The sequence below is a fragment of the Narcine bancroftii genome, chromosome 4 (genome assembly GCF_036971445.1).
Source record: "Narcine bancroftii isolate sNarBan1 chromosome 4, sNarBan1.hap1, whole genome shotgun sequence".
Taxonomy (NCBI): domain Eukaryota; kingdom Metazoa; phylum Chordata; class Chondrichthyes; order Torpediniformes; family Narcinidae; genus Narcine; species Narcine bancroftii.
In genome coordinates this window covers 125,593,411-125,619,447 of record NC_091472.1, presented here as the reverse complement: position 1 = coordinate 125,619,447, position 26,037 = coordinate 125,593,411, and the positions used below count along the sequence as shown (strand labels likewise).

The 26,037-nt window shown below is 42.0% G+C and overlaps 2 protein-coding genes across 12 annotated transcripts in view; one reads left to right on the top strand and one right to left on the bottom strand.

Moving 5' to 3' along the window:
* Window positions 1-14,151, bottom strand: part of ankrd13a (ankyrin repeat domain 13A) — a 67,204-nt gene extending 53,053 nt beyond the window's left edge. For 2 of the 4 annotated variants that reach the window (XM_069932749.1, XM_069932752.1), the window contains exons 1-3: window positions 13,502-13,940; window positions 3,606-3,741; window positions 1,115-1,239 (exon numbers count right to left, since the gene is read on the bottom strand). In XM_069932749.1, coding sequence (XP_069788850.1) covers window positions 1,115-1,239; window positions 3,606-3,741; window positions 13,502-13,594 — 354 coding nt within the window. In that variant the 5' untranslated portion in view covers window positions 13,595-13,940. The other 2 variants (XM_069932751.1, XM_069932750.1) reach the window with 2 other exon arrangements.
* Window positions 14,152-14,231: 80 nt separating this feature from the next.
* Window positions 14,232-26,037, top strand: part of git2a (G protein-coupled receptor kinase interacting ArfGAP 2a) — a 113,540-nt gene continuing 101,734 nt past the window's right edge. For all 8 annotated transcript variants that reach the window (XM_069932741.1, XM_069932742.1, XM_069932744.1 and 5 more), the window contains exon 1: window positions 14,232-14,458. In XM_069932741.1, coding sequence (XP_069788842.1) covers window positions 14,407-14,458 — 52 coding nt within the window. In that variant the 5' untranslated portion in view covers window positions 14,232-14,406. The remainder of the gene's footprint in view (window positions 14,459-26,037) is intronic.

The following is a 26,037-nucleotide window of genomic DNA, read 5'->3' as shown; positions in this document are numbered from 1 at the left end:
GAGGGTTGTGAAGTGGGAGCAGATCAGTAGGACTGCAAAATAGTGATTTCCACAGACTAGAAGGGCCAAATATCCTTTTTTCTGTAATGTAGCATTCTATGGTTCTAATTACAGACAGGCAACAAAGAAATCAAGTAGGAATTATTCCAGTGATGAAATCTTAGAACTACAGTCAAATTAGACAATAAAAAAAATACTGAGATAGGATAGCAACTACATAATGATGTTTAGAAATAAAGAGTTCAAGTTCAATCATAGAGCAATTTCTTTGAAGACTCAAACTCAGGGCAGCAATGTTAGTGTAGCTGTTAGCGCAATGTTGTTACAGCATCAGCGACTTGGGTTTGAATCCAGTGCTGTCTGCAAATTCTCCCTGTGTTTGTTTGGGTTTTCCCCAGGTTCTCTGGATTCCTCCCACCATTCAAAAATGTACAGGAGTTGTAGGTTAATTGGGTATAATTTGGCAGCATGGGCTCGAAAGGGCCCATTACTGTGCTGCATGGTCCAAATTTGAAAAATTCTGTATTTATATTTACAGGAGATTGGATGGTCTGGATCTTTATTCCCTAGACTATAGGTTACATTATAGAGGATAATAAACTCACAAGGAACATAGAAAAAACAGATGCTCAGTTTATTTCCCAGTATAAAGAATTCTAAATCTAGAGGGCATAGGTTTAAAATGAAAGGGGAGGGATTTAAGATGAACCTGAGGGCACTTTCTTAGAGAGTAGTCCGCCTCTGTAATGAGCTACGAGAGGAAGCTGTAGAAGCAAGAACAGCTACAATGTTCAAAAAAACATTTGGCCAGATGAATTTATGGGAAAGGCTGAGAGGCATATGACCAAATGGATCCAACACAGAATGCCAAAGTAGTCAGAGGAGGTGGACCAATGGTCTTTTCCAAGCTATGAATCAAGAATTAACCTGTCCTAGCTTAGGAGAATTGCAGAGTCTATGCATAGAAGAAAAAAGATGAAGAGTTCTGAATTTATTTCTGAGGGCAAAATCATAAATGTAAATAAAAATTTCAGAACTAAATAGCCCATATAATTTATATATAAATATATATATATTTCTGTTAATATGGTCTGGATGTCAGGGCAGTTGTTACCTTTTGAATCTTGTTGAGTAGTTCTGAAACTCCATTTAGATGAGAGTTTATTCTATTATAGTCCCGATACTGAAGAATTTTCTGCAGTAACTCAGGATCTCCTGTGCTGACTGCCTCTTGTAGAACTGAAGTGAGTGAAACATTTAAACTACAATTAATAATTTGTTATACACTTACTAAATAATTTGCCTCTTATCTTCCTATATATCATACTGGATTTAGTATGATCTAGTACAACACTGCAAAACGGTTCACATGAAAGTTGTCAGATTTAGCACATCCAAATTATCCACCACTTAAACAATTCACTGTTGGAGAAGGTGCAACAATTATTCCCATTCTCAATGAGAGGGAAGCCCATCACATCAGTGCAAAAGAGAAAGCTGAAACTTTTGGAAGAACCCTCAGCCAGAAGTTCTAAGTGTATGATCCATCTTGGCCTCTCACAGCATGATAGATAGATGCCAGTCTTCAGACAATTTGATTTACTCCATGTGATATCATGGAACAACTGAAGTAAGTGGATCCAGCAAAGGTGATGGGCCCCAGCAACAGTACTGATGGGTTGTGCTCCAAATCTTGTCACACCGTTGGACAAGCTGTTCCTGCTCTCCACCCATGACTGTGTGGCTAAGCACAATTCAAAAGCCACCTCCAAAGTTGCCAATGACACCACGGTTGTCAGCAGAATCAGAGACGACAATGAGGAAGCGTTCAAGACTGAGATAGATCAGGTGGTTGAGTGGTGCCACAACAACAACCTTGCACTCAACATTAGCAAAACTAAAGAACTGATTGTGGACTTCAGGAGTGAGAAATCAGAACACAAACCATTCCTAATCAATGGGTCAGCAGTGGAAAGGATTAGGAACTTAAAATTCCTGGATATTAACATCTCTGAAGATCTATCCTGGAGCCTCCATGTCAATGGAATCACGAAGAAGGCTCGCCAGCGGCTATACTTCGTGAGGAGTTTCAGGAGATTTAATATGCCATCAAAGACTCTTGCAAACTTCTACAAGTGTACCATGCAGAACATTCAGGTTGTATTTGTCTCGTATGGAGGGTGCCGATGCATAGGACGGGAAAAGACTACAGAAAGTGCTATCATGGGGATGAGCCTTCACTCCATAAAGGAAATCTACGTGGCGGTGTCTTAAGAAAGCAACCACTATTCTCAAGGACACTCACCACCTTGGCCATACTCTCTTCTCACTGCTATCATCAGGAAGGAGTTACAGGGGCTTGAACACAAAACAGGTACAGAAACAGCTTCTTCCACTCTGCCATCAGGTTTTTGAATTGTCAATGAACCACAGACAATACCTCACTTTCTCTTCTTTTCCACTAACTTATTTATTTTTAAAAATTTTGCACCTGTAATGTTGGCACAAAACAACGAATTTTATGGCATGTTCATGACAATAAATTCTGTTTCAGTACAGCAACAACACTGACGTCTACTCAACAATGTGGAAAATTGACCACAAATCCAATCGCCAGTTAACTTCCCATCAGTCTACTTTCAATCATGAGCAAAGTAATGGAAGGGATAATTGGCAGTGGATCAAGCTGCAATTGCTTCACAAGGACCTGCTTATAGAAGGTCAATTTGGGTTTCAAAGTCAATCATTTCCTAATTTCATTGGTCCAAACATGGACGAAGGAGCTAAATTTCACGGTGAACTGAGAACAACTGCTCTTGACATTAGGGCTACAATTTTCCTGCTTACAGTAATTTTCTCTTAGCAAATCCAGAGAAGAAAACAAATTGGATATTAATTTTAGGGATACTTCACTAGGCCATGAGACCTTGTCTACTGTATTTTTTTTGTAATTTAGTTCTTGCCTGGCTTGCTTAAAAAAAAGTTCCTCTTCGGAAGCGGCTGCATTTTGTTACTTATTGGTGTTTGACCACAGACTGTAGGGTGCGGTTTTAAAAGTGTAGTTCCCTACACTACAAGTTTCAATGTTGCTATGTTGTCTGAGGCCAACATTTCCTCGCCAACTGGGAAGCACAAAAAAAATACAAAAATAGCAAGAAGAAAGCATGACCAGCTGGACTGTAACAAAGGTGTCCATAAACCAGCAAATAACCTGACTTATTATGTGCTTTTCTCAGTTTTACTGTGTTTTTCCCTCTTGTCCTTCCACATCATCTTCTCCAAATCTCAGCATGGTTGGCGTAGCAGTTGGTGCAACACCTTTACAGCACCAGCAATTGGACCAGGGTTCGAATCCCATGCTGTCTGTAAGGAGTTTGTACGTTCTCCCCGTGTCTGCGAGGGTTTTCTCCGGGGGCTCCGGTTTCCTCCCACTGTTCAAAACATTCTGGGGGTGTAGGTTCATGGGCTGTAAATTGGGCAGCACAGACTCATGGGCCACAATGGCCAATTACCGTGCTGTATGTTTAAATTTAAAATTATATTTAAATTTAAAATTATATTTCATTTTGTGCCTCATACCGGGCTGATTGTTAAGCATTCCTGACCTGTCCATCCTTTGGCATTCTCCTTGATAACAGAGGCACTGTTTTGAAGTAGCACTTCAACGCATTCCAAGTGTCCTAATGAGACAGCAAGGTGTAATGGCGTTCGGCCCCGTGGATCAACTGCTTCAATATCATGCTGTGGAAACAAACAGATGATTATCCAAGATTAAATTAAGACATTTATTTTGGAAATGGCTCAGTGTGCCTCATGACATGGTACTAATTCACAGATCAGGAATGCTTCAGTTTCAATACCACGTCTCTATTCATTTAGGAGATATCAGATAAGGCAGTAGCACCTTCTCCATGGGAGGCAGAAACACAATTTGCTGTTTCCAAGTAAAGATTCATTTTAAAAGAAAACTCAATTTCCATTTTTGATCCTTGCACCATGAATCTTGGTGTTGTCGGAGGTTTGTCGGAGGTTTGTCGGAGGTTTGTCGGAGGTTTGTCGGAGGTTTGTCGGAGGTTTGTCGGAGGTTTGTCGGAGGTTTGTCGGAGGTTTGTCGGAGGTTTGTCGGAGGTTTGTCGGAGGTTTGTCGGAGGTTTGTCGGAGGTTTGTCGGAGGTTTGTCGGAGGTTTGTCGGAGGTTTGTCGGAGGTTTGTCGGAGGTTTGTCGGAGGTTTGTCGGAGGTTTGTCGGAGGTTTGTCGGAGGTTTGTCGGAGGTTTGTCGGAGGTTTGTCGGAGGTTTGTCGGAGGTTTGTCGGAGGTTTGTCGGAGGTTTGTCGGAGGTTTGTCGGAGGTTTGTCGGAGGTTTGTCGGAGGTTTGTCGGAGGTTTGTCGGAGGTTTGTCGGAGGTTTGTCGGAGGTTTGTCGGAGGTTTGTCGGAGGTTTGTCGGAGGTTTGTCGGAGGTTTGTCGGAGGTTTGTCGGAGGTTTGTCGGAGGTTTGTCGGAGGTTTGTCGGAGGTTTGTCCAGTTCAATTATTGGTCCCTTCATTAACTAACAATGTGCAAATATCTATTGTTTCAGCTTGTGTGAGAAATAGCCCTTTGGGATATACACTACTTGAGGGATAAAAAGATTAATGAAGTAATGAAAAGACTAGAATTAATCAAAGCAGAAAAAATATCAAAAAGGAAATATCTCAAGTTATAGAAGGAAGGCAACTGGCTTAATTTTTCTTCAATCCTTCTCCAAAATGAATGTGATGCCAGAGGAGAGGACAGAAGCAAATGTTATTAACTTTCCCCAAAAGGAATGAGAAGTTTGGAAACCGTATGTCAAACAGTCTCAAGTTGGTTTGTAAGGATTAAAATATATTTCATACTTGCAAGCAAATTCTGTTTATAGCTTTCAAGATGTTGTTCACATATTCTTTGAATGTCTCCTTGCAACATCTTCAAGCCATGGTCTTACAGTTTGTTAGATTACATATGCAAGCTTAGTTCCTTTGTTTCTACAAAATGGTAAGGAATTAGAACGTTCTGACAATTTTTATTGAACATCTAACAAAGTTTTAGCACCATCTAACAATGTTTAATGGCTTGTAACAATGTATAGCCACTGATAATAATATTAACAATTTTAATAAACTTGGGAAACTCAACTTTAGTATAAATTTGTTTGAATGAGTCATAGACGACAACATTCAGGGAAATAGTTGCTACAATTTTTAGTCAATTAAAAGAAACAGGATTTAAGATGATTGAAAGTCGGAAATGGGTTTAGGAATTCGGACTGGATTGATTGGGCTCTGATTAGAACATTTCGAACTCAGGGAGGCACGATCATCAACAGCATCACCAAGACCATTTAAGCAGTAAGCCTTACTAAAGGATTCCTTTCAAGTTAGAACACAGTTTGAAGAAACTGCCACTGGTCCTTTGAGGACTGTTTGGAGTTAATGGTGTACAAGTTTGATGTTTGAATGCGACGGTCATCTGAATGGATAATATTGCAGCCACTGCTGAAGCTGCTTTCCCTTAGGAGCTATGTTGAGAAGATGAAGGTCACAGAACTTAAAGAAGCAATGCAATGGCAGTCCTTTGATACAAGTGAAGCCAAAGCTGTTCTCTTTACGAGACAGAATGAGACAACAAAAAAGCAGAAGGTTACGGCTGCTGGGAATACAAGGTATAAACAGAAGTACTGTGAAAAACATCAATAGATACTATGAGCAGCCACGAGGAAATGGCTGAAGCTGTGCCACAAGATGGTGGCGAGGAGGATGGACAATCGAGAGTGGAGAAAACGTCAGAGGTGAAGACAACCTCTGAAGTAAAGGATGAGATACAACTAGGTGATAGTGCATCAAATACTGGTAGCAGAAGTAAAAGGAATTCTTGTGCAAGCTCCAGTGTTTCAAGTACTACATCTACATGTGTAAAAATTAAGGCTGAAAAAGCCGTTCTTGAAGCAGATCAAGAATGGGTTAAGGATAAATACACCTTTGAAGAGGAGAGCAGGAGGAGCAGGTACAAAGAAAGGATGTGGCTATGAAGAGAAGAGGAGCTGAAATGGGAGCAGCTAAGGAGGCAAAAAGAGCAACTGGGACTGAGAACAAAAAAGTTGTTAATGAGTCCAAGTTGAGGGTACCAGAAGGCTTAGAGGTATCTGGTGCTCAAAGTCAATTATTTAAAGCGTCTAGCGTTTTGGAGTCATGTTTTAAGGAAGGACAACTGAAAGAGAAAATATTTAATACCAAAGAAGAGCCAGCGTTAGTTACGTATGGACCCGAACAGGCCAGGATAAGGCACAGTTGTGCCAAATCACAAACTCCAATAACGACCCCAGTGCACAGAGATGTGAGCCAAATGGCATCTTATGAAGCAGAATACTTCCCATTCCTGATAAGTAACAGAAAATCCAGGTGAACAAAGTAACTTACGCGAAGGCAAGATGAATGGCTGCATTGTTAGTTCAGTTACAGTCTCGCTCTCTTCTCTGCCTGAGAGAAAGATTCCAGTTTTTGATGGTTGGATGATTAATGGACCATTAGGATGAAGAAGATTCAAAACCAGTCAGCTATCAGTGTCAACAAGGTATTGATTGTTAAGACTGATAGGCTGTGGGAATATCAGTTCAAGAATGACTTTCCTGAGGGCACCATGGACGACCAAGAACCTTCAAAGGAAGACCAGCAGAATTGGTGACAAAAACTGCCAAGCGAGTTAATGATCATTATTGCTTTGGATTACCTTTAAAGAAATTGAAAATATGCATGACTTATTATAGACGTGTTATTGAATAATGTGCACTGAGAAAGATTCAAGATTCTTCCTTTCATTTAGACTACACCAATAGCACATCTGACATGATAAAAGTTATGCAGAGAAAGTACCAGAAAATATCTTGGAAAGTGGTAATGGCAAAAAATGGTACTTACCAAGTTGACAACTGCTACTATGGTGAGCAGAATGGACACAACGTTGAAAAGAAAGTTGCAGATGAAATGAACAGGCTCCATATTTTGGATTGATAGCACCTCTGTGCTCGAATATATCAACAATAAAACCACAAGGTTTCAAATTTTTGTGGTTAAAATAATCACTGAAATTGATAACGTCTCATGCCCAATACAGCGAAGATATTAACAATCAGGTGGCGGTTAACAATTCTGCTGATCTGGCTTCCCAAGGTTTGAAAGTCAAGTCTTTTCTGAAGAATGAAATGTGTGTCCGGGCCTCGATTTCTTAATAGCCTCAAAAGAAGTGGCCTCAAAATCCTCAAACTAAAAGAAATTTTTACCAGAGGACCAGAAAATCAGGAATATGTTGATCAGATAATGTCTGAACAAATGGAAAGTTATCCATTTAGTCCATTACTTTTCATCCTGGAATCATTTGAACAAGGCAACAGCCTGGATGCTTAAATTTAAAAGATGGTTTCTGAATCGTAGCAAACAACAAACAACTAAGCCATATTCCTGCTCAATTTCAATTGGATAACATCCATAAAAAGATCTACCACAAAAAGAAACCAGTGATCTTGAGACTCAAGAAAAAGGTCTCACAGTTGAAGAGTTGATTAATGCTGAGATGGGGATAATCTGCTTTTGCCAGAGGAAGAGATTTGCAAATAAAATTTCAAGTCTAACATTCTTAAGACTAACCCTTCATTAGCTCCAGGGCAGTTTCAGAATGAAGACATGTATATGTGCCACAGGTGGAAGCAGGTGCAATTTATACTGGATTTGTTCTGATAAAGATGGGTGAAAGAATATCTTCCATTGTTGCAGGAGCGACAGAAATAGTTTAAGATCAGACACAATTTCACGGCTGGGAATGTCATGATCATCAGGGATCATTCAGCACCCCGAAGTTCTTGGTTTTTTTTTAATTTATTTTTCACACTGTGAATCATGTCAACCAAAATATGTACAAATGTTTCTCATTAAATTTACACAGTGACCTTTTCTCCCTTTTTCCCCCCTTTCCCTCCCCCCCCCCAAATCCACTGATATTCAACATATACAATAAAACCATAAAACAATATCTTCACACAAAGGAAAATAAACAAGAAAAATGTGTCATCTATTTATTACACACTGAATCTCGTCATTTTGTCTTCCTATCATTTTCATTTTAGGGGATGGAGGTCCTAGGCAAGCTCCCTCTGATATGTTCCATGTATGGTTCCCAAATTTGTTCAAATATTGTGACTTTATTTTTTAAATTATATGTTATTTTTTTCCATGTACCATTGCTGTATACTCATGCTCTCTTCCATTTTCCAAGTTGACATTATACATTTTTTTGCTACTGCTAAGGCTATCATAATGAATTTTTATTGTGCTTTATCCAATTTGAGGCCTAATTCTTTACTTATTTTATTTTAAAGAAATAACTCATTTTTTTGGTATGCTATTTTTTGTAATTCTATTTAGTATCTGATTTAGTTCTTCCCAAAATGTATTCACCTTCGCACATGTCCAAGTTGCATGTAATGTTGTTCCCATTTCCTTCCCACAGTGAAAACATCTATCTGATAATGTTGAGTCCCATTTTTTTAATTTTTGAGGAGTAATATATACCCTGTGTAACCAATTATACTGTATCATACGTAACCTTGTGTTTATTGTATTCTTCATAGTTCCAGAACACAACTTTTCCCATACTTCATTTTTTTATCTTCATGTTTAAATCCTTTTCCCACTTCAGCTTAGGTTTATAGTTGATTTCATCATTCTCCTTATCTTGCAGCTTAATGTACATGTTCATTATAAATCTTTTAATTATCATTGTGTCTATAATCACATATTCAAAGCTGATTCCTTCAGGTAATCTCAAGTTGTTCCCCAATTTATCCTTTAAATAAGCTTTCAATTGATGATATGCAAACATTGTACCATGAGTTATTCCATATTTGTACTTCAACTGTTCAAATGTTAATAAATTATTTCCCAAAAAACAATTTTCTATTCTTTTTCTCTCCCATTCTCTAAAGGAAAGGTTATCTATTGTAAAAGGAATTAGCGGATTTTGCGACAATAATAATTTTGGTATTTGGTAATTCGCTTTTTTTCTTTCGAAGTGGATTTTCTTCCATGTATTAAGTAAATGATGCAGTACTGGTGAGTTTTTATATTGCACCAGTTTTTCATCCCACTTATAAAGTATATACCTTCTCACCTATTTTATCTAGTTCTATCTTAGTCCAGTCTGGTTTTTCCCTTGTCTGGTAAAAATCTGATAAATACCTTAATTGGGCAGCCTTATAATAATTTCTAAAATTTGGTAACTGCAAACCACCTTGATTATACCTCTCTGTTAGTTTATCTAACGCTACCCTTGGTTTCTTACATTTCCACAAGAATTTCCTTATTGTTCTCTTTAGTTCATTAAAAGAAATTTCTGTTAAGGGAATTGGTAATGTTTGAAATAGGTATTGTATCCTTGGGTAAACGTTCATTTTAATGCAGCTCACCCTCCCTATCAACGTTAACGGCAGTTCTTTCCAATGTTCTAAGTCTTCCTGCAATTTCTTTATTAGTGGCTGATAATTTAGTTTGTACAAGTGGCTTAAATTATTATCTAACCTGATCCCTAGGTATCGGATTGCTTGTGCTTGCCATTTAAATGGTGATTCTTTTTAAAATTCTGTATAATCTGCGTTACTCATTGGCATCACTTCACTTTTATTTGCGTTGATCTTGTACCCCGATATTTCTCCATATTACTTTAATTTCTTATGTAATTCTTTTATTAATATCTCTGATTCTGTTAAGTATACTATAATGTCGTCTGCAAATAAGCTAATTTTATACTCCTTCTCCTTTATTTTTATCCCTTTTAATTTATTTTCTATTCTTACCAGTTCTGCCAAAGGTTCTAAGACGAACAATGAAGGGGATAATGGACATCCCTGTCTAGTTCACCTACTTCATTTAAATTGATTTGAAACATATCCATTTACTGCTACTTTTGCGAACGGTCCATTATACAATGCTTTAATCCAATTTATATATTTTTCTGGTAGACTGAACTTCTGTAATACTTTAAATAAGTAGTTCCACTCTACTCTGTCAAAAGCATTTTCGGCGTCTAAAGCAACAGCCACTGTTGGTATCTTATTTCCTTGTACTGCATGGATTAAATTAATGAACTTACAGACATTGTCCGCTGTTCATCCTTTCTTAATAAATCCAGTTTCATCTTGTTTTACTATTTTTGGTACACAATCAGCCAATCTGTTTGCTAATAATTTTGCTATTATCTTATAATCTGAGATAAATAGAAACATTGGTTTATATGATGCTGGTGTTAATGGATCCTTCCCCATCTTTGGAATTACTGTAATTATTGCTGTCTTACATGAATCTGGCAAGTTTTGTGTTTCTTCTACCTAGTTCATTACTTCCAGGAGAAGAGGAATTAATAACTCTTTAAATGTTTTATAGAATTCTATTGGAAATCCATCCTCTCCTGGTGTTTTATTGTTCAGCAGCTTTTTTAATACATCTTGTACTTCCTCTATTTCAAATAGTTTTATTTGTTTTGTTCCTCTTCTTCCAATTTCAGCAGTTTAATTTTAGCTAAAAGTTCCTCTATTTTATCATCTTTTCCCTCGTTCTCAGTTTGGTATAATTGTTCATAAAATTCCTTAAAATTTCCATTAATCTCTGTTGGTTTTATATGTAATTTCTTTGTCCTTTTTCCTTGATGCCAATACCGTTCTTTTAGCTTGTTCTGTTTTAAGTTGCCAGGTTAATATTTTGTTTTTTCTCCCAGTTCGTAATACTTTTGCTTTGTTTTCATTATGTTCTTCTCCACCTTATACGTTTGTTATGTTTTGTATTTTTTTTTTGTCTGCCAATTCTCTCTTTTTCATTATATCATCCCTTTCTACTAATTCCTTTTCTGTACTTACTATTTCCCTTTCCAACTGCTGTTTCCCGATTGTAATCCTTTTTCATCTTAGTCACATAACTTATTATCTGCCCTCTAATGAAGGCTTTCATTGCATCCCATAATATAAATTTATCTTTCACTGATCCTGTGTTTATTTCAAAATATGTTTTAATTTGGCATTCAATAAACTCCCTAAATTCCTGCCTTTTAAGTAGCATGGAGTTTAACCTCCATCTATATGTTCTTGGTGGGATGTCCTCCAGTTCTATTGCTAATAATAGGGGTGAATGATCTGATAGTAGTCTAGCTTTATACTCAGTTTTTCTAACTCTCCCTTGAATATGGGCTGACAACAAAAACATATCAATCCTTGAGTAAGTTTTGTGCCTACTTGAATAATATGAATATTTCCTCTCTCTTGGGTGCTGCCTCCTCCATATATCCATAAGTTTCATTTCCTGTACTGATTTAACCATACATTTGGCTACTTTATTCTTATTACTTGTCTTTTGTCCAGTTTTATCCAACATTGGGTCCAAATTAAGGTTAAAATCTCCTCCTATCAATCTTCAAAAAAAAATCCTGCATAAACTTTTAATCCTCCTCGTAGGCGCATATATATTGAGCTCAGAAGTTCCTGGTTGATGGGGAAGATTGTCAATACCATCCAGGACAAAAGACAACTTGTACATTAAGTTCGGATCAAGTCTAAAACTGACTTTTTGAACAGACCAATTTCCAAAATCTGTCTTTTACTATTGGGAAAAAGCTTTGATAAATAACTTTAATTTTCTTTTGAAATTTAACTGATATATACGATGTACTATGCTTATATACAAAGGAGATGTCTTCCTTTTTCAAAGGAGCTTCCCTTCCTCCACCATCAACTCTGCCCTCACAGGCACATCCCATATTTCACACACATATCTTCCCTCACCCCATCCTCCCATCACCCCACTAGGGATAGAGTTCCCCTTGTCCGCACCTACTACCCCACCAGCCTCCATGTCCAACATATAATTCTCCGCAACTTCAACCATCTCCGGCAAGATCCCACCACCAACCACATCTTTCCCCCACCCCCCACCATTTTCTGCTTTTCGCAGAGACCACTCCCTATGTGACTCCCTTGTCCATTCATTTCTCCACCCCCCCATGCAAAATCACTTCCCACCAGTCCCCCTCAAGGTACTTTCCTTGTTAACAGAGAAAGTGCTACATCTGCCCTTTCACTTTCTCGCTCACCATCATTTGGGCCCCCAGACAGTCCTTTCAGGTGAGACTATTCTTCACCTGTAAGTCTGCTGGGTCGGTATACTGTGTCTGGTGCTCCAGGTGTGGCCTTCCGTACAATGACGAGACCTGATGCAGACTGGGAGACCATTTTGTTCAGCACCCATGCTCTGTCTGCCTAAGGAAGCAGGGTGCCATACACTGCATTTCAGTAAGAATGACAAGTCCATGCAATGGACGAGTTATTATATTATGATAGTAAAAAGAATAAAGGACTATGGAAACTGGAGTTATTATCTGCAGAACAAAATATTGGAGGAGGCCTGAATTAAAAAGAAAACATTTCCACTCCAAGAGATTTCCTTAGCTAGAAGAGCAAATTAAGGAAACTGCTTGAATAGGGGATGAATGATTTGCCAAAAAGTCAGTAGGTGGTAACATTCTGAAGCAAACAACTTGAGAGTACAAATAGATTAACTGTAACTTTCAACAGGAAAATAGAAATAAAGTTGAATATGAAAATTTACATAGCAATAGGAAATCAAATAGTTAATAATAGTAATCTCAATGATAAATCATAAACTCAAGAGTTGTATGGTCCACTCTTTCAAGCAATACAATCCAATCACTGCCATGAATAAGTGTTGATCTCTCATTTCCCCATCATCTTACTATGCAAGTCATTTTACTAAGATTCTTTTCTTTCTTGAGAAATGACTGAAGAATTAAGTCACTGCCAGAACCATTTTACAATTAGAGTTAATCAAGAAGTCTTTCAATTGGCAATATCTGCACATCTCAGAGAAAAAAAAAACACCTGGATAATAATTCAATGTAATTGAACATTAATTTTAAATCAGGAAACTGCATAACAATCTGAACTTTGCAACCTTCAACAATGAAAATAATTGACATCTCAAAATCTGCTAAAACAGTCCAAGAGGTGGTTAGAATTTTCCAAACAGCCAAATTCAATCCACTGGGTCCCCAATCCCCTTGCCCTACTGTTTCCATCTGCTAACTATCCCTCCCTTATTATCACTTTTATTTCTTATCAAATTTGATAATTTACAACTTTTTAAATCTCTTACTTTCCAGCTTCTGTCACTTTCCCTACCCTTTCCTGGCTCCTTCAGAACCATCCACGTGCGCTTGGCAGCTCCCGCTACCCCTCACGTCTTTTATACTGGCGATCTCTCCTTGACACTTTCAGACCTCATGCAAGGTCTTGACCTGAAATGTTAACTACCCCCCTTTCCTCAGATGCGACCCGAGTTCCGCCAGCAATTCGTTTTTGTCGCGGTAAAGAGGACTTCCGTTCGTAATGGTGGAACGACATACTGGAGTCCTTCTGTTGTTTAACTGACCCACCTGTTTCAGTTCTTTCTCAACCTCTCTGTATTGGTTGTGCCAGACGAACAGATGGAGTCTGTATTTGTTCTTGATGTCTTCCAATGTACACATCCTAGTTGCTCAGCCTCACCATCCACACAGAACCCTCCCCTAGGTTCTTTTCCTCTTCAGCAAAAAGAATAAAGGAAGATGGGGAGGGGAAAATAAAACTTTGAAACTTTCCAAACTTTACAGGAAAGAATCCACAAGAAAATGCTCTCAGGCAAACCAGAGGGGACTCGCAGATACCCCAGCACCCCTTCCAGTCACGGCTAGAACATTTGCTTTCAGAAAGAAATAAAGAGTAAAATTTTAAAATTTGTTGCTCCTTGAAATATCCTGAAACTTTGATTTAATGTGTTTAAGCACAAATTATTGAGAGACGATCATCACCCCTCTTTTCCCTTTTACTGTGGTTAGTTCCAAATTGGTCGCATGCGTCGACAGCAGGTGATATTAGAGATAATTAACCACCTTTATCCACGGATACATTGGATGCACTTGACTTATTCATATAGATAAAGAATATTACCTCTAAAATGTTCATACGATTAATAATTTCTAGTGAGTGAAAGGTTCAACCTCTGTGTTAATATTTAATATTGACGGTTACCCCCCCCCCTTCAGGTCACCTGATGGTTGGGCCGCTATGATGCGCATGCGCACGGGCGGTCGGCGCCTGACGGTCCTCCGATTTCCCATCATGCCAATCGGCTTTCCGAGCAGCTGGGGCTGAGATCGACGGGAATTGGAGCCCTGCTCCAAAGTTTACGCTGATGGCAGGTCGTTGTTAATGTCAAGCACGCCCCATTCGTACAGAGCAGCCCGTCGCACTCATCTTTATCTCTTTCTCTGCTGGAAAGTGTTGCGAATATCGGCTGTCCATGTCGAAGAGGTTGAGGAGCAACGACATCTGCGCTGACTGCAGTGTCTCCGGTAAGTCTATTGCTGTGAGTGGAAGTGAACAGGGGGCAGGGGAAGGAGAGGAAGAAGAAGGGCCCTCTCAAACATCAGTACTGTACTGTGTCTGGCGACTGAGAGAGGAAATGCAAGCAAGCTCCCGTCCCTTGTTGCACGGAATAAGCGAGGGAAGTTAAACATGTGGGAAAGCTGAAATTTAACTTCAGCCTGAACACAATGTGGAACCATCCTATACATTATCTTTCACTCAATCTTTTGTTATTCACTAACTTCATCATTATTTCTGGTATCATTAACTCTTTCCTCCACCCTACCTTCTTCCATCAACAAATCATTTGCTCTGAGTGATCGTTCCACAAAATAAGTTATATAAGCGTACGATGTGTATTGATCTAGAGCTCGTAAATGACTCGCCGTTTCCTGTTATTTGTAGAAACGGGGCTGACAGTTCTGTGGACCGTGGCGTTCATGAGTGGATCATAGGGATGTGGGAAAAATGTTTCACTCTGCCTGTGGATGTGCACAATTCTTTTTAAAAAGTGTTGGAAATATTGGTCAGCGAACAGCAAAAATCGTTCATCCAAACTGGAAAAGGTTGATGGGCAAAACGGGAATCTGAGTGGAGGATTGGTAGAAATAATAGTACCAAAATATTTAGAAGGAAAATGATTGGCCTATGGAGGTAGAAATGAGAGAAGCAGAATAAGATGACATTTTTAGAGGAAAAAGCTCAGTTTTTACAGTAAGGAAAAAGGCCCTTTGGACCAACTTGTTCATGCTGACCAATTTGTTTAACAAAGCTCGTCCAATTTACACGCAGTTAGCCTTCAAACCAACCCATGTACCTGAAAATTTGCCTTGTAAACATTATTAAAACGTGAGTCTACAGTTTCTATTCATCTATTCATCAAAAAGTGCCCCTCGGGTTACTTTTAAGTTTTTCCCTCTTGTGTTTAAATCCTTTAGTCTCGTTTGGTAACTTCATTGTCTGAGAACAGAAGGCTGCAGAAACTGGCCAGGCCTATCATGGGCACCAACCTCCATTGAAGACATTTATGTGAGATGCTGCCTCAAGAAGGCAACCATCATAAAGGATCCCCATACCCTGGTCACAACCTCTTCTCACTACTACCTTCAGGCAGATGGTACTGAAGTCTCCAGATTGAAGAACAGTTCTTAATCTAACAACTATCAGGCTTGAATCTCCTTCCACTACTCTAACCATAAACTACTCTGTAACCACCAAAGATCTGTTTACATTACTGAAACATCACCTTTTTATTTTATGGCTCTAATTGCCATTGTGAATATTTATCTCTCCTTATAGATTTATTATTCATTTTTTCTGTTTTGATGTATTGTGTTAATTTAGAGTTAAACTTACCCATGCTGTCCAAAGTGTCCTAACAACTAGTTCCTCCTGACTGCATTTGGCCCATAACCATCTAAATCTATCCTATCCCTGTATCGATCCACATCTTTCTTAAAAGTTGCAGCAATATCTGCCTCAACAACATCCTCTGGTAGCCTGTCACAGACACTTACCTCCCTCTTTTTTAAAAAAAAAAGTTTAAATAATTCCTACTTCCTATTAAATCTGTCCCTGGAAATGTATACATTTTTAGTGAGTGTGCTTTGATGTGGCAAGTAAGAATTTTGGTGCACCTGTACAATGTACCAATAAACACACTTCTTATTGCTCATTTTAACTTCCTCTATCTGGGAAAAAGGCAATGACTATTTACCTTATCTATGCCTCCATGATTTTATTAACATCTAAGGTCTCTCCTTTCTCTCTTTCTCCACCCCCCCCCCCCCCCACCCTCTCTGCCTTCAATGGTTCAGGGGGAAAAAACTCCAAACCTCTCTGGCCTTTCCTTGTCATTCAAGCCAATCCTGGTAACATTCTTGTGAATCTTTCTGCACTCTTTCCATCTTAATGACATTTTAAACTCTGGAAAATGTCCAGAGCAAAATAAGCTGGTTATTTGAATCTGGAAATTCTGATGTCCAAAAATCTCAAAGGAGATGATGTTCTCAAGCTTAGTTGCATTGATGCAAGAAGATACAGAAGTCAATGTTGGAGAAAGTGAATGAAGTTTTCTGCCAAGTAGTTCCTGTGTTTTTGCAATGTAAAATAAACCATCTTGTGGGGGGAAATGGTGAAAAGACCCAACTGTGCAAAGACAAACTGCTTTCGGGTTCAAGACTTGGGCTGGTGCACAGATCTCTAATCTGAAATATTAACTAACTATTCCATAGATGCTGCCTGACCAGCTCGGTCTTTTTAATATTTTCATATTTATTGAATTCAGACTTCCAGCATCTGTAGTTTTTCAAGTAGTGTGTGAATATTTGTACAGTTTGTGGTGAGTCATGTCTATTCTTGATGCTCACTTCAGTATAAATTGATTTAACAGGTGTGCGACTTGTTGCTATATATTTTAAAAACTTTCCATAAGAGTATCCTATAAAAATTATGTAGATTATAATCACCTTTTAGATGCAAGAGTAATTCCATAAAAGATTAGTGTATCTTTTTTGCATTGTGTAACAAATTTTATATTCGTTGTAAATCCCACAAGATGTAAATAGCATAATTTCTGAATGATGATTTTGAAAAATTTCGCTTTTCCTTACCCAAACCAATGAGAGTTTGTCAATATTTTTGTTGCCAAGTTTTCAAAATAAATCTGTTGTAAATTGCAAAGTGGGGACTTGGTTTTAAGCATTTGTTATTGGCCAATGCCAATAGTAATTGATGTCATTATGTAATGCATTTGTTTTGCCTATGTTCTAATACTTGTAAATAAATTTAAATGCAATCAGCATTTGAGGAAAACAGCTTCTTTTGGAGCATGTATTATCCTTTATAAAGTTTCTTTCATTTGTGAAAAACTGTTTTTGTGCATGTTTCTCTTTGGCTTGGCTTCGCAGACGAAGATTTATGGAGGGGTAAATGTCCACGTCAGCTGCAGGCTCCTTTGTGGCTGACAAGTCCGATGCGGGACAGGCAGACGCGGTTGCAGGGGAAAATTGGTTGGTTGGGGTTGGTGTTGGGTTTTTCCTCTTTTGTCAGTGAGGTGGGCTTTGCGGTCTTCTTCAAAGGAGGTTGCTGCCCGCCGAACTGTGAGGCGCCAAGATGCACGGTTTGAGGCGAGATCAGCCCACTGGCAGTGGTCAATGTGGCAGGCACCAAGAGATTTCTTCAGGCAGTCCTTGTACCTCTTCTTTGGTGCACCTCTGACACGATGGCCAGTGGAGAGCTCGCCATATAACACGATCTTGGGAAGGTGATGATCCTCCATTCTGGAGACATGAACTAACCAGCGCAGTTGGATCTTCAACAGCGTGGATTCGATGCTGTCGGCCTCTGCCATCTCGAGTACTTCGATGTTAGGGATGAAGTCGCTCCAATGAATGTTGAGGATGGAGTGGAGACAACGCTGGTGGAAGCGTTCTAGGAGCCGTAGGTGATGCCGGTAGAGGACCCATGATTCGGAGCCAAACAGGAGTGTGGGTATGACAACGGCTCTGTATACACTTATCTTTGTGAGGTTTTTCAGTTGGTTGTTTTTCTAGACTCTTTTGTGTAGTCTTCCAAAGGCGCTATTTGCCTTGGCAAGTCTGTTGTCTATCTCGTTGTCTATCCTTGCATCCGATGAAATGGTGCAGCCGAGATAGGTAAACTGGTTGACCATTTTGAGTTTTGTGTGCCCGATGGAGATGTGGGGGGGATGGTAGTCTTGGTGGGGAGCTGGCTGATGGAGGACCTCAGTTTTCTTCAGGCTGACTTCCAGGCCAAACATTTTGGCAGTTTCCGCAAAACAGGACGTCAAGCGCTGAAGAGCTGGCTCTGAATGGGCAACTAAAGTGGCATCGTCTGCAAAGAGTAGTTCACAGACAAGTTGCTCTTGTGTCTTGGTGTGAGCTTGCAGGCACCTCAGATTGAAGAGACTGCCATTCGTGCGGTACCGGATGTAAACAGCGTCTTCATTGTTGAGGTCTTTCATGGCTTTGTTCAGCATCATGCTGAAGAAGATTGAAAAGAGGGTTGGTGCGAGAACGCAGCCTTGCTTCATGCCATTGTTAATGGAGAAGGGTTCAGAGAGCTCATTGCTGTATCTGACCTGACCTTGTTGGTTTTCGTGCAGTTGGATAACCATGTTGAGGAACGTTGGGGGGCATCCGAGGCGCTCTAGTATTTGCCAAAGCCCTTTCCTGCTCACGGTGTCGAAGGCTTTGGTGAGGTCAACAAAGGTGATGTAGAGTCCTTTGTTTTGTTCTCTGCACTTTTCTTGGAGCTGTCTGAGGGCAAAGACCATGTCAGTAGTTCCTTTGTTTACGCGAAAGCCGCACTGTGATTCTGGGAGAACATTTTCGGCGACACTAGGTATTATTCTATTTAGGAGAATCCTAGCGAAGATTTTGCCTGCAATGGAGAGCAGTGTGATTCCCCAGTAGTTTGAGCAGTCTGATTTCTCGCCTTTGTTTTTGTACAGGGTGATGATAATGGCATCACGAAGGTCCTGAGGCAGTTTTCCTTGGTCCCAGCAGAGCTTGAAAAACTCATGCAGTTTGGCATGCAGAGTTTTGCCGCCAGCCTTCCAGACCTCTGGGGGGATTCCATCCATACCTGCTGCTTTGCCACTTTTCAGTTGTTCAATTGCCTTGTATGTCTCTTCCCGGGTGAGGACCTCATCCAGCTCTAGCCTTAGTGGCTGTTGAGGGAGCTGGAGCAGGGCGGAATCTTGGACTGAGCGGTTGGCACTGAAAAGAGATTGGAAGTGTTCTGACCATCGGTTGAGGGTGGAGATCTTGTCGCTGAGGAGGACTTTGCCGTCTGAGCTGCGCAGTGGGCTTTGGACTTGGGGTGAGGGGCCGTACACAGCCTTTAGAGCCTCGTAAAAACCCCTGAAGTCGCCAATGTCAGCGCTGAGCTGGGTTCGTTTGGCGAGGCTAGTCCACCACTCAGTATTAAATCAGTATTAAATAAGTATTCTGAATTTTTGAATACACCATGATTTGTTGCTGTGTATTTCTGATTTCTGTTGTAGTTGAATGTGACTATCTCTTCAGTTTTATGGCATAGCCATTATAAAATAATGGTTATCTTCAGGCAGTTTGGAGAGAGGAGAGCAACAGGCTGCTATGTAGGAGCTTAAAACATTCAATTTGGAGTACTGCCAATGGGACAGACAAGAGCTGAAATAAAATTTTCTAGCACATCTTCTCTGATCCCTCTCTTCCCCAAGACTTAACAAGGACAGGATTCCCTTTGTCCTACCATCCCACCAGACTCCACAACCAATATTTTGTTCTCCACAATTTTCACCACCTTCAACGTGATCCCACCACCAGACACATTTTCCAATTTCTGTAGGAACTGACTGCTCCTCCATGACTCCCTCATCCATTCCCACCAATCGCCTCCTTGATACCTAACCCAATGACCATAGGAAATGCTATGCTTTACAATCATTTGGGGCTCTAAGCAGTTGTTCAAAATAAAGCAACACTTGTGATTCTGCAGGGGTCATCTGCATCCAGTGCTTCAAATTTGGTCTCTGCATCAGAGAGACTGGAAACAGATTAAGAGATCATTTCATTCAGTACCTTTGTCTGCCACAAGAGCAGGGACCTATCTCAGTTCCACGCCCCACTCGCCCACTAAGTGTCAAACCGAGGCCACTTGCAAATTGGAGGACTACACCTAATATTCCATGTTGGCACTCTTCAACTAGGTGGCATGAACATAGAATTCTCCAGTTTCCGTTGGGCCTCTCCCATGTCTTTTTGGTTTTTCTATCCTTTTAAATTTAGATATACAGCATGGTAACAGGAGTCATACTGCCGAATTTACACCCAATTAACCTAGAACCCCCCCCCCCCCCCCAGTATGTTTTGAATGGTGGGAGGAAACTGGAGCCCCCAGGGAAAACCCACCCAGAAATGGGGAGAACTACAAAGTCCTTACACACAGCGAGGGACTGTCTCCTTTTCTCCTGTTCGCCAATCCCTTCCCTCTCTATTGCAGAGAGCTACCCCCTATCATTTGTCAGCATTTTGCTCTTCTGCCCTCTCACCCATATCCACCTACGACTTGTGTAGGAACTGTGTTCCTCCCCTCTGCCTCTTTCTCCCTTCTCATTCCCCCCCCCCCCCCAACTTTTTATTCAGTTTCTGGCTGCTTTTTGCTCATTTAAGTGACAAAGGGCTTGGGCCTAAATCTTTGGTTCTATCGCTTTATTTCCTGTAGATATTACGTGACCTGCTGAGATTGTGTATTGCAGTACAATCACAGAATCTGCAGACTTTTCTGTTTTAACTCCTTAATCTCCCATATGCTTGTTGTCATATCCTTGAAACCCGACTATCAAAGATGAGCTAGTTTCATTCCAACCCATACTCTGATGTAGCTTCCATTTAGGATGTAAGTTGAGATCATTTGTGAGCCATAAATTTCATTTTAAAAATTGTTTGCTGAATTAGTTCAAGGGTGGTATTTTAATGGACCTACTTTGGGCAAGTGCAGAAAGAAATCAAGAGGTCTGTTTGTGAGCCACCTGCATTGACAGATTTGGTTGGCGCACCTTAAAATCTGGTAGTAATTAGTTACTCATGCAGTCACTTCTAATGCAGTGCTACCAACTTTAATATTCTCTCCATGGCTCCAAGTATGTTTGATCTACAAAATGCAGCTCACTGATTTGAATTTCAGCAGATCTCAGATTTATTGTCAGAGTACATGCATGACATCATATTCAACCCTGAATTTCTCCAGGTGAGGCAGAATAACCACTTATTGATAGTGCAAAAAAAACTGTACTCAGAGTATACATGTAAACAAATAAAGAACTATAAATGGATAATGAATGTAAACAAATTGCAATACAGAGGATTTTTTAAAAAATCAATAAAGTGCTCAAGAGTCCTTAAATGAGTCACTGATTGAGTTTGTTGTTGAGGAGTCTGATGGTGGAGGGGTAGCAGGTGTTCCTGAACCTGGTAGTAAGAGTCTTGTGGCACCTACACTTCTTTCCCGATGGCAGCAGTGAGAACAGAGCATGTGCTGGGTGATGTGAATCCTTGATTGTTGCTGCTCTCTGATGGCAGTGTTCCCTGTAGATGTTATTTATTGGTGGGGAGGGGCTTGCCTGTGATGTCCTGGGCTGTTGGAAGTCTTTATGCTTGGGTGTTGGTGTCCTCATGCCAGGCAATGTTGCAGCCAGTAAGCACACTTTCCACCACACATCTGTAGAAATTTGCCAGTAGAGGCCTAATGTGCTTTCTTCATAATGGCTTTAGTGTGTTATGTCCAGGAAAGATCTTCTGAGATAGTGTCTCTCAAGAACTTGAATTTGCACAACCTCTCCACCTCTGATTCTCCTATGATCACTAGATTGTATACCTCCAGTTTTCCCTTCCTGAAGTCCACAATCAGCTCTTTAGTTTTGGTGACATTGAGTGAAAGGTTGTTGTTGGTCCGCTATTCAGTCAAGTTTTCAATCTCCCTCCTGTATGCTGACTCATCGCTTATTTTTTATACAACCCACGACTGTGGTATCGTCAGCAAATTTGTAGAAGGTGTTATTATTGAACTGAGCTAAACAGACATAAGTGTAAAGTGAATGGTGCTCCGGTACTGATCAAGATTGTGGAGGAAATGCTCTTACCAATCCTCACTAATTGTGGTCAAGAGGTGAGAAAATCCATGATCCAATTACCCAATGGAGTGTTGAGTCCAGGTCTTGAAGTATGCTGATCAGTTTTGAGAGGATGATGGTATTAAATCAGTGGTTTTCAAACTGCCCTTCTAAACTCACATTCCACCTTAGGCAATCCCTATGCTATAAGTACTCACTGATTAGTTAGGGATTACCTAAAATGGTATGTGACTGGAAAGAAAAAGGTTTCAAAACCACTGTTTTAATTGTACCTAATTCACTTGTTATGTGAATGGTTTCATAACTCCAAAGGAAATGGGTCAATGACAATTTTTCATAAACAAAATACTTCAGTAACAATTGGGTATAGAACAGTGGTTCTCAACCTTCCCTTCCCACTCACATACCACCTTTAAACAGTCCCTCGCGCATACCCCCTTGAGCCGTCCCTCGCGCATACCCCCTTGAGCCGTCCCTCGCGCATACCCCCTTGAGCCGTCCCTCGCGCATACCCCCTTGAGCCGTCCCTCGCGCATACCCCCTTGAGCCGTCCCTCGCGCATACCCCCTTGAGCCGTCCCTCGCGCATACCCCCTTGAGCCGTCCCTCGCGCATACCCCCTTGAGCCGTCCCTCGCGCATACCCCCTTGAGCCGTCCCTCGCGCATACCCCCTTGAGCCGTCCCTCGCGCATACCCCCTTGAGCCGTCCCTCGCGCATACCCCCTTGAGCCGTCCCTCGCGCATACCCCCTTGAGCCGTCCCTCGCGCATACCCCCTTGAGCCGTCCCTCGCGCATACCCCCTTGAGCCGTCCCTCGCGCATACCCCCTTGAGCCGTCCCTCGCGCATACCCCCTTGAGCCGTCCCTCGCGCATACCCCCTTGAGCCGTCCCTCGCGCATACCCCCTTGAGCCGTCCCTCGCGCATACCCCCTTGAGCCGTCCCTCGCGCATACCCCCTTGAGCCGTCCCTCGCGCATACCCCCTTGAGCCGTCCCTCGCGCATACCCCCTTGAGCCGTCCCTCGCGCATACCCCCTTGAGCCGTCCCTCGCGCATACCCCCTTGAGCCGTCCCTCGCGCATACCCCCTTGAGCCGTCCCTCGCGCATACCCCCTTGAGCCGTCCCTCGCGCATACCCCCTTGAGCCGTCCCTCGCGCATACCCCCTTGAGCCGTCCCTCGCGCATACCCCCTTGAGCCGTCCCTCGCGCATACCCCCTTGAGCCGTCCCTCGCGCATACCCCCTTGAGCCGTCCCTCGCGCATACCCCCTTGAGCCGTCCCTCGCGCATACCCCCTTGAGCCGTCCCTCGCGCATACCCCCTTGAGCCGTCCCTCGCGCATACCCCCTTGAGCCGTCCCTCGCGCATACCCCCTTGAGCCGTCCCTCGCGCATACCCCCTTGAGCCGTCCCTCGCGCATACCCCCTTGAGCCGTCCCTCGCGCATACCCCCTTGAGCCGTCCCTCGCGCATACCCCCTTGAGCCGTCCCTCGCGCATACCCCCTTGAGCCGTCCCTCGCGCATACCCCCTTGAGCCGTCCCTCGCGCATACCCCCTTGAGCCGTCCCTCGCGCATACCCCCTTGAGCCGTCCCTCGCGCATACCCCCTTGAGCCGTCCCTCGCGCATACCCCCTTGAGCCGTCCCTCGCGCATACCCCCTTGAGCCGTCCCTCGCGCATACCCCCTTGAGCCGTCCCTCGCGCATACCCCCTTGAGCCGTCCCTCGCGCATACCCCCTTGAGCCGTCCCTCGCGCATACCCCCTTGAGCCGTCCCTCGCGCATACCCCCTTGAGCCGTCCCTCGCGCATACCCCCTTGAGCCGTCCCTCGCGCATACCCCCTTGAGCCGTCCCTCGCGCATACCCCCTTGAGCCGTCCCTCGCGCATACCCCCTTGAGCCGTCCCTCGCGCATACCCCCTTGAGCCGTCCCTCGCGCATACCCCCTTGAGCCGTCCCTCGCGCATACCCCCTTGAGCCGTCCCTCGCGCATACCCCCTTGAGCCGTCCCTCGCGCATACCCCCTTGAGCCGTCCCTCGCGCATACCCCCTTGAGCCGTCCCTCGCGCATACCCCCTTGAGCCGTCCCTCGCGCATACCCCCTTGAGCCGTCCCTCGCGCATACCCCCTTGAGCCGTCCCTCGCGCATACCCCCTTGAGCCGTCCCTCGCGCATACCCCCTTGAGCCGTCCCTCGCGCATACCCCCTTGAGCCGTCCCTCGCGCATACCCCCTTGAGCCGTCCCTCGCGCATACCCCCTTGAGCCGTCCCTCGCGCATACCCCCTTGAGCCGTCCCTCGCGCATACCCCCTTGAGCCGTCCCTCGCGCATACCCCCTTGAGCCGTCCCTCGCGCATACCCCCTTGAGCCGTCCCTCGCGCATACCCCCTTGAGCCGTCCCTCGCGCAGGTCCAATGCAATGGCATTCGTGATAGACCTGTTGCTACAAGAGGTGAACTGGAATGTATCCATGTCACCGCTCAGACAGGAGCTGATATGCTTCAACACAGCCTTTAAAACACTTCATCACTGTTGATGTAAGTGCTACTGGTTGAAAGTCATTAAGGCAGGTTACTACACGCTTCTTGGGCACTGGGATTTTTTTTTAATACTTTATTTAAAATTTTTGAATATACAATACAAAAGAAAACCCCTCTTCCCTTCTCCCAACACTCCCCTATCTCCTATAATTTTTTCTTCTCCTGTCCCAAAACAAACCCAAAAAAAAGGAAAGAAGCAGGAGATTTAAACCATCAAAAACATGATAGACTACCATTGATCAAAGCAGCACCACCAAGATGAACTCCAGAGAATGCAACATTTTAGACCCATATAATCCAAATAAGTGCTCCACACTTTTGAAAAAAAAAATCATGTAAATTGACACGTATTTGAAATTAGTGGGTAGCACTCCCTGCTGGAGTGAGATGTTGAAGATATCTGTGAATACATTAGTAAGTTGGTCTGTACAGATTTGTAATACTCAGCCAGGTACTCTGCCTGGGCCAGATGCTTACCTATGATTCATTCTCCTGAAGGCAGCATGCACGTTATCCTCCGATTCAAACAGGTTGAGATCTCCCAAACCCATAAATTCTTCTGCAAAGCATTTGCCATATATCACTGTTTGTTCATTATTGCTGTTCCAAAATTCTAGAGTATCACAGCAGTGCAATGGGTAAGACTTCACTGGCAGGACAACAGTGATTCAAGAGTTTGTCTCTCTCTTACCACCTGGAGGACAATCAGAGTGGCACCATGTACTGGTAGTCCTATAAATTAATAATGAAGACTTAGTATTTCAGACTGTGTTGACAATAAAATTAACTGTGTGTGATGGAATAGAGAATGATGGGCAGAGCAGTAAGTCAGATCGAGCACCTACCCATTAGGCCTGGAGTACTATGGCTGGGCAAAAAAGGAAAACCAGCAGAGAAGGAATAGAAAATAAGTTACGCAGCTGAAATTAGAAATGTGAGCACAATATATTTGAGACGATCCCATGGATAAGATGTGCAGAATTATTTCCTGGAGGGAACTATATGATGGATTTGTATGATTACTTTGCAGTTCCTTGCATGTAATTGTTTACTTGAGGCCATACTTTAATACAGCAAAGGAAAACACTGCCAACTGTAAATCATCAGTATGAATAATGGCCTCTGTATTTTAGTTGTGTCAGTACTTGTCTGTTGTACAGTGACAACAAAAATAGCTAGTATAAAGCTCTGGTAATCTGTCACATTTGGGACTTTGATGCCTGACTGGCATATTTTTATTATTTTAACTTCAACACACATAACATTAAAATTTTTGTTGCATGATAGTATTTTCCAATGAAAACTGGTAAATTAGGAAATGGAGCTTTGAATTTCAGAAGAATGCAGGTCATGGATGGTAAAGATATATAACAGACATTTACCTTATA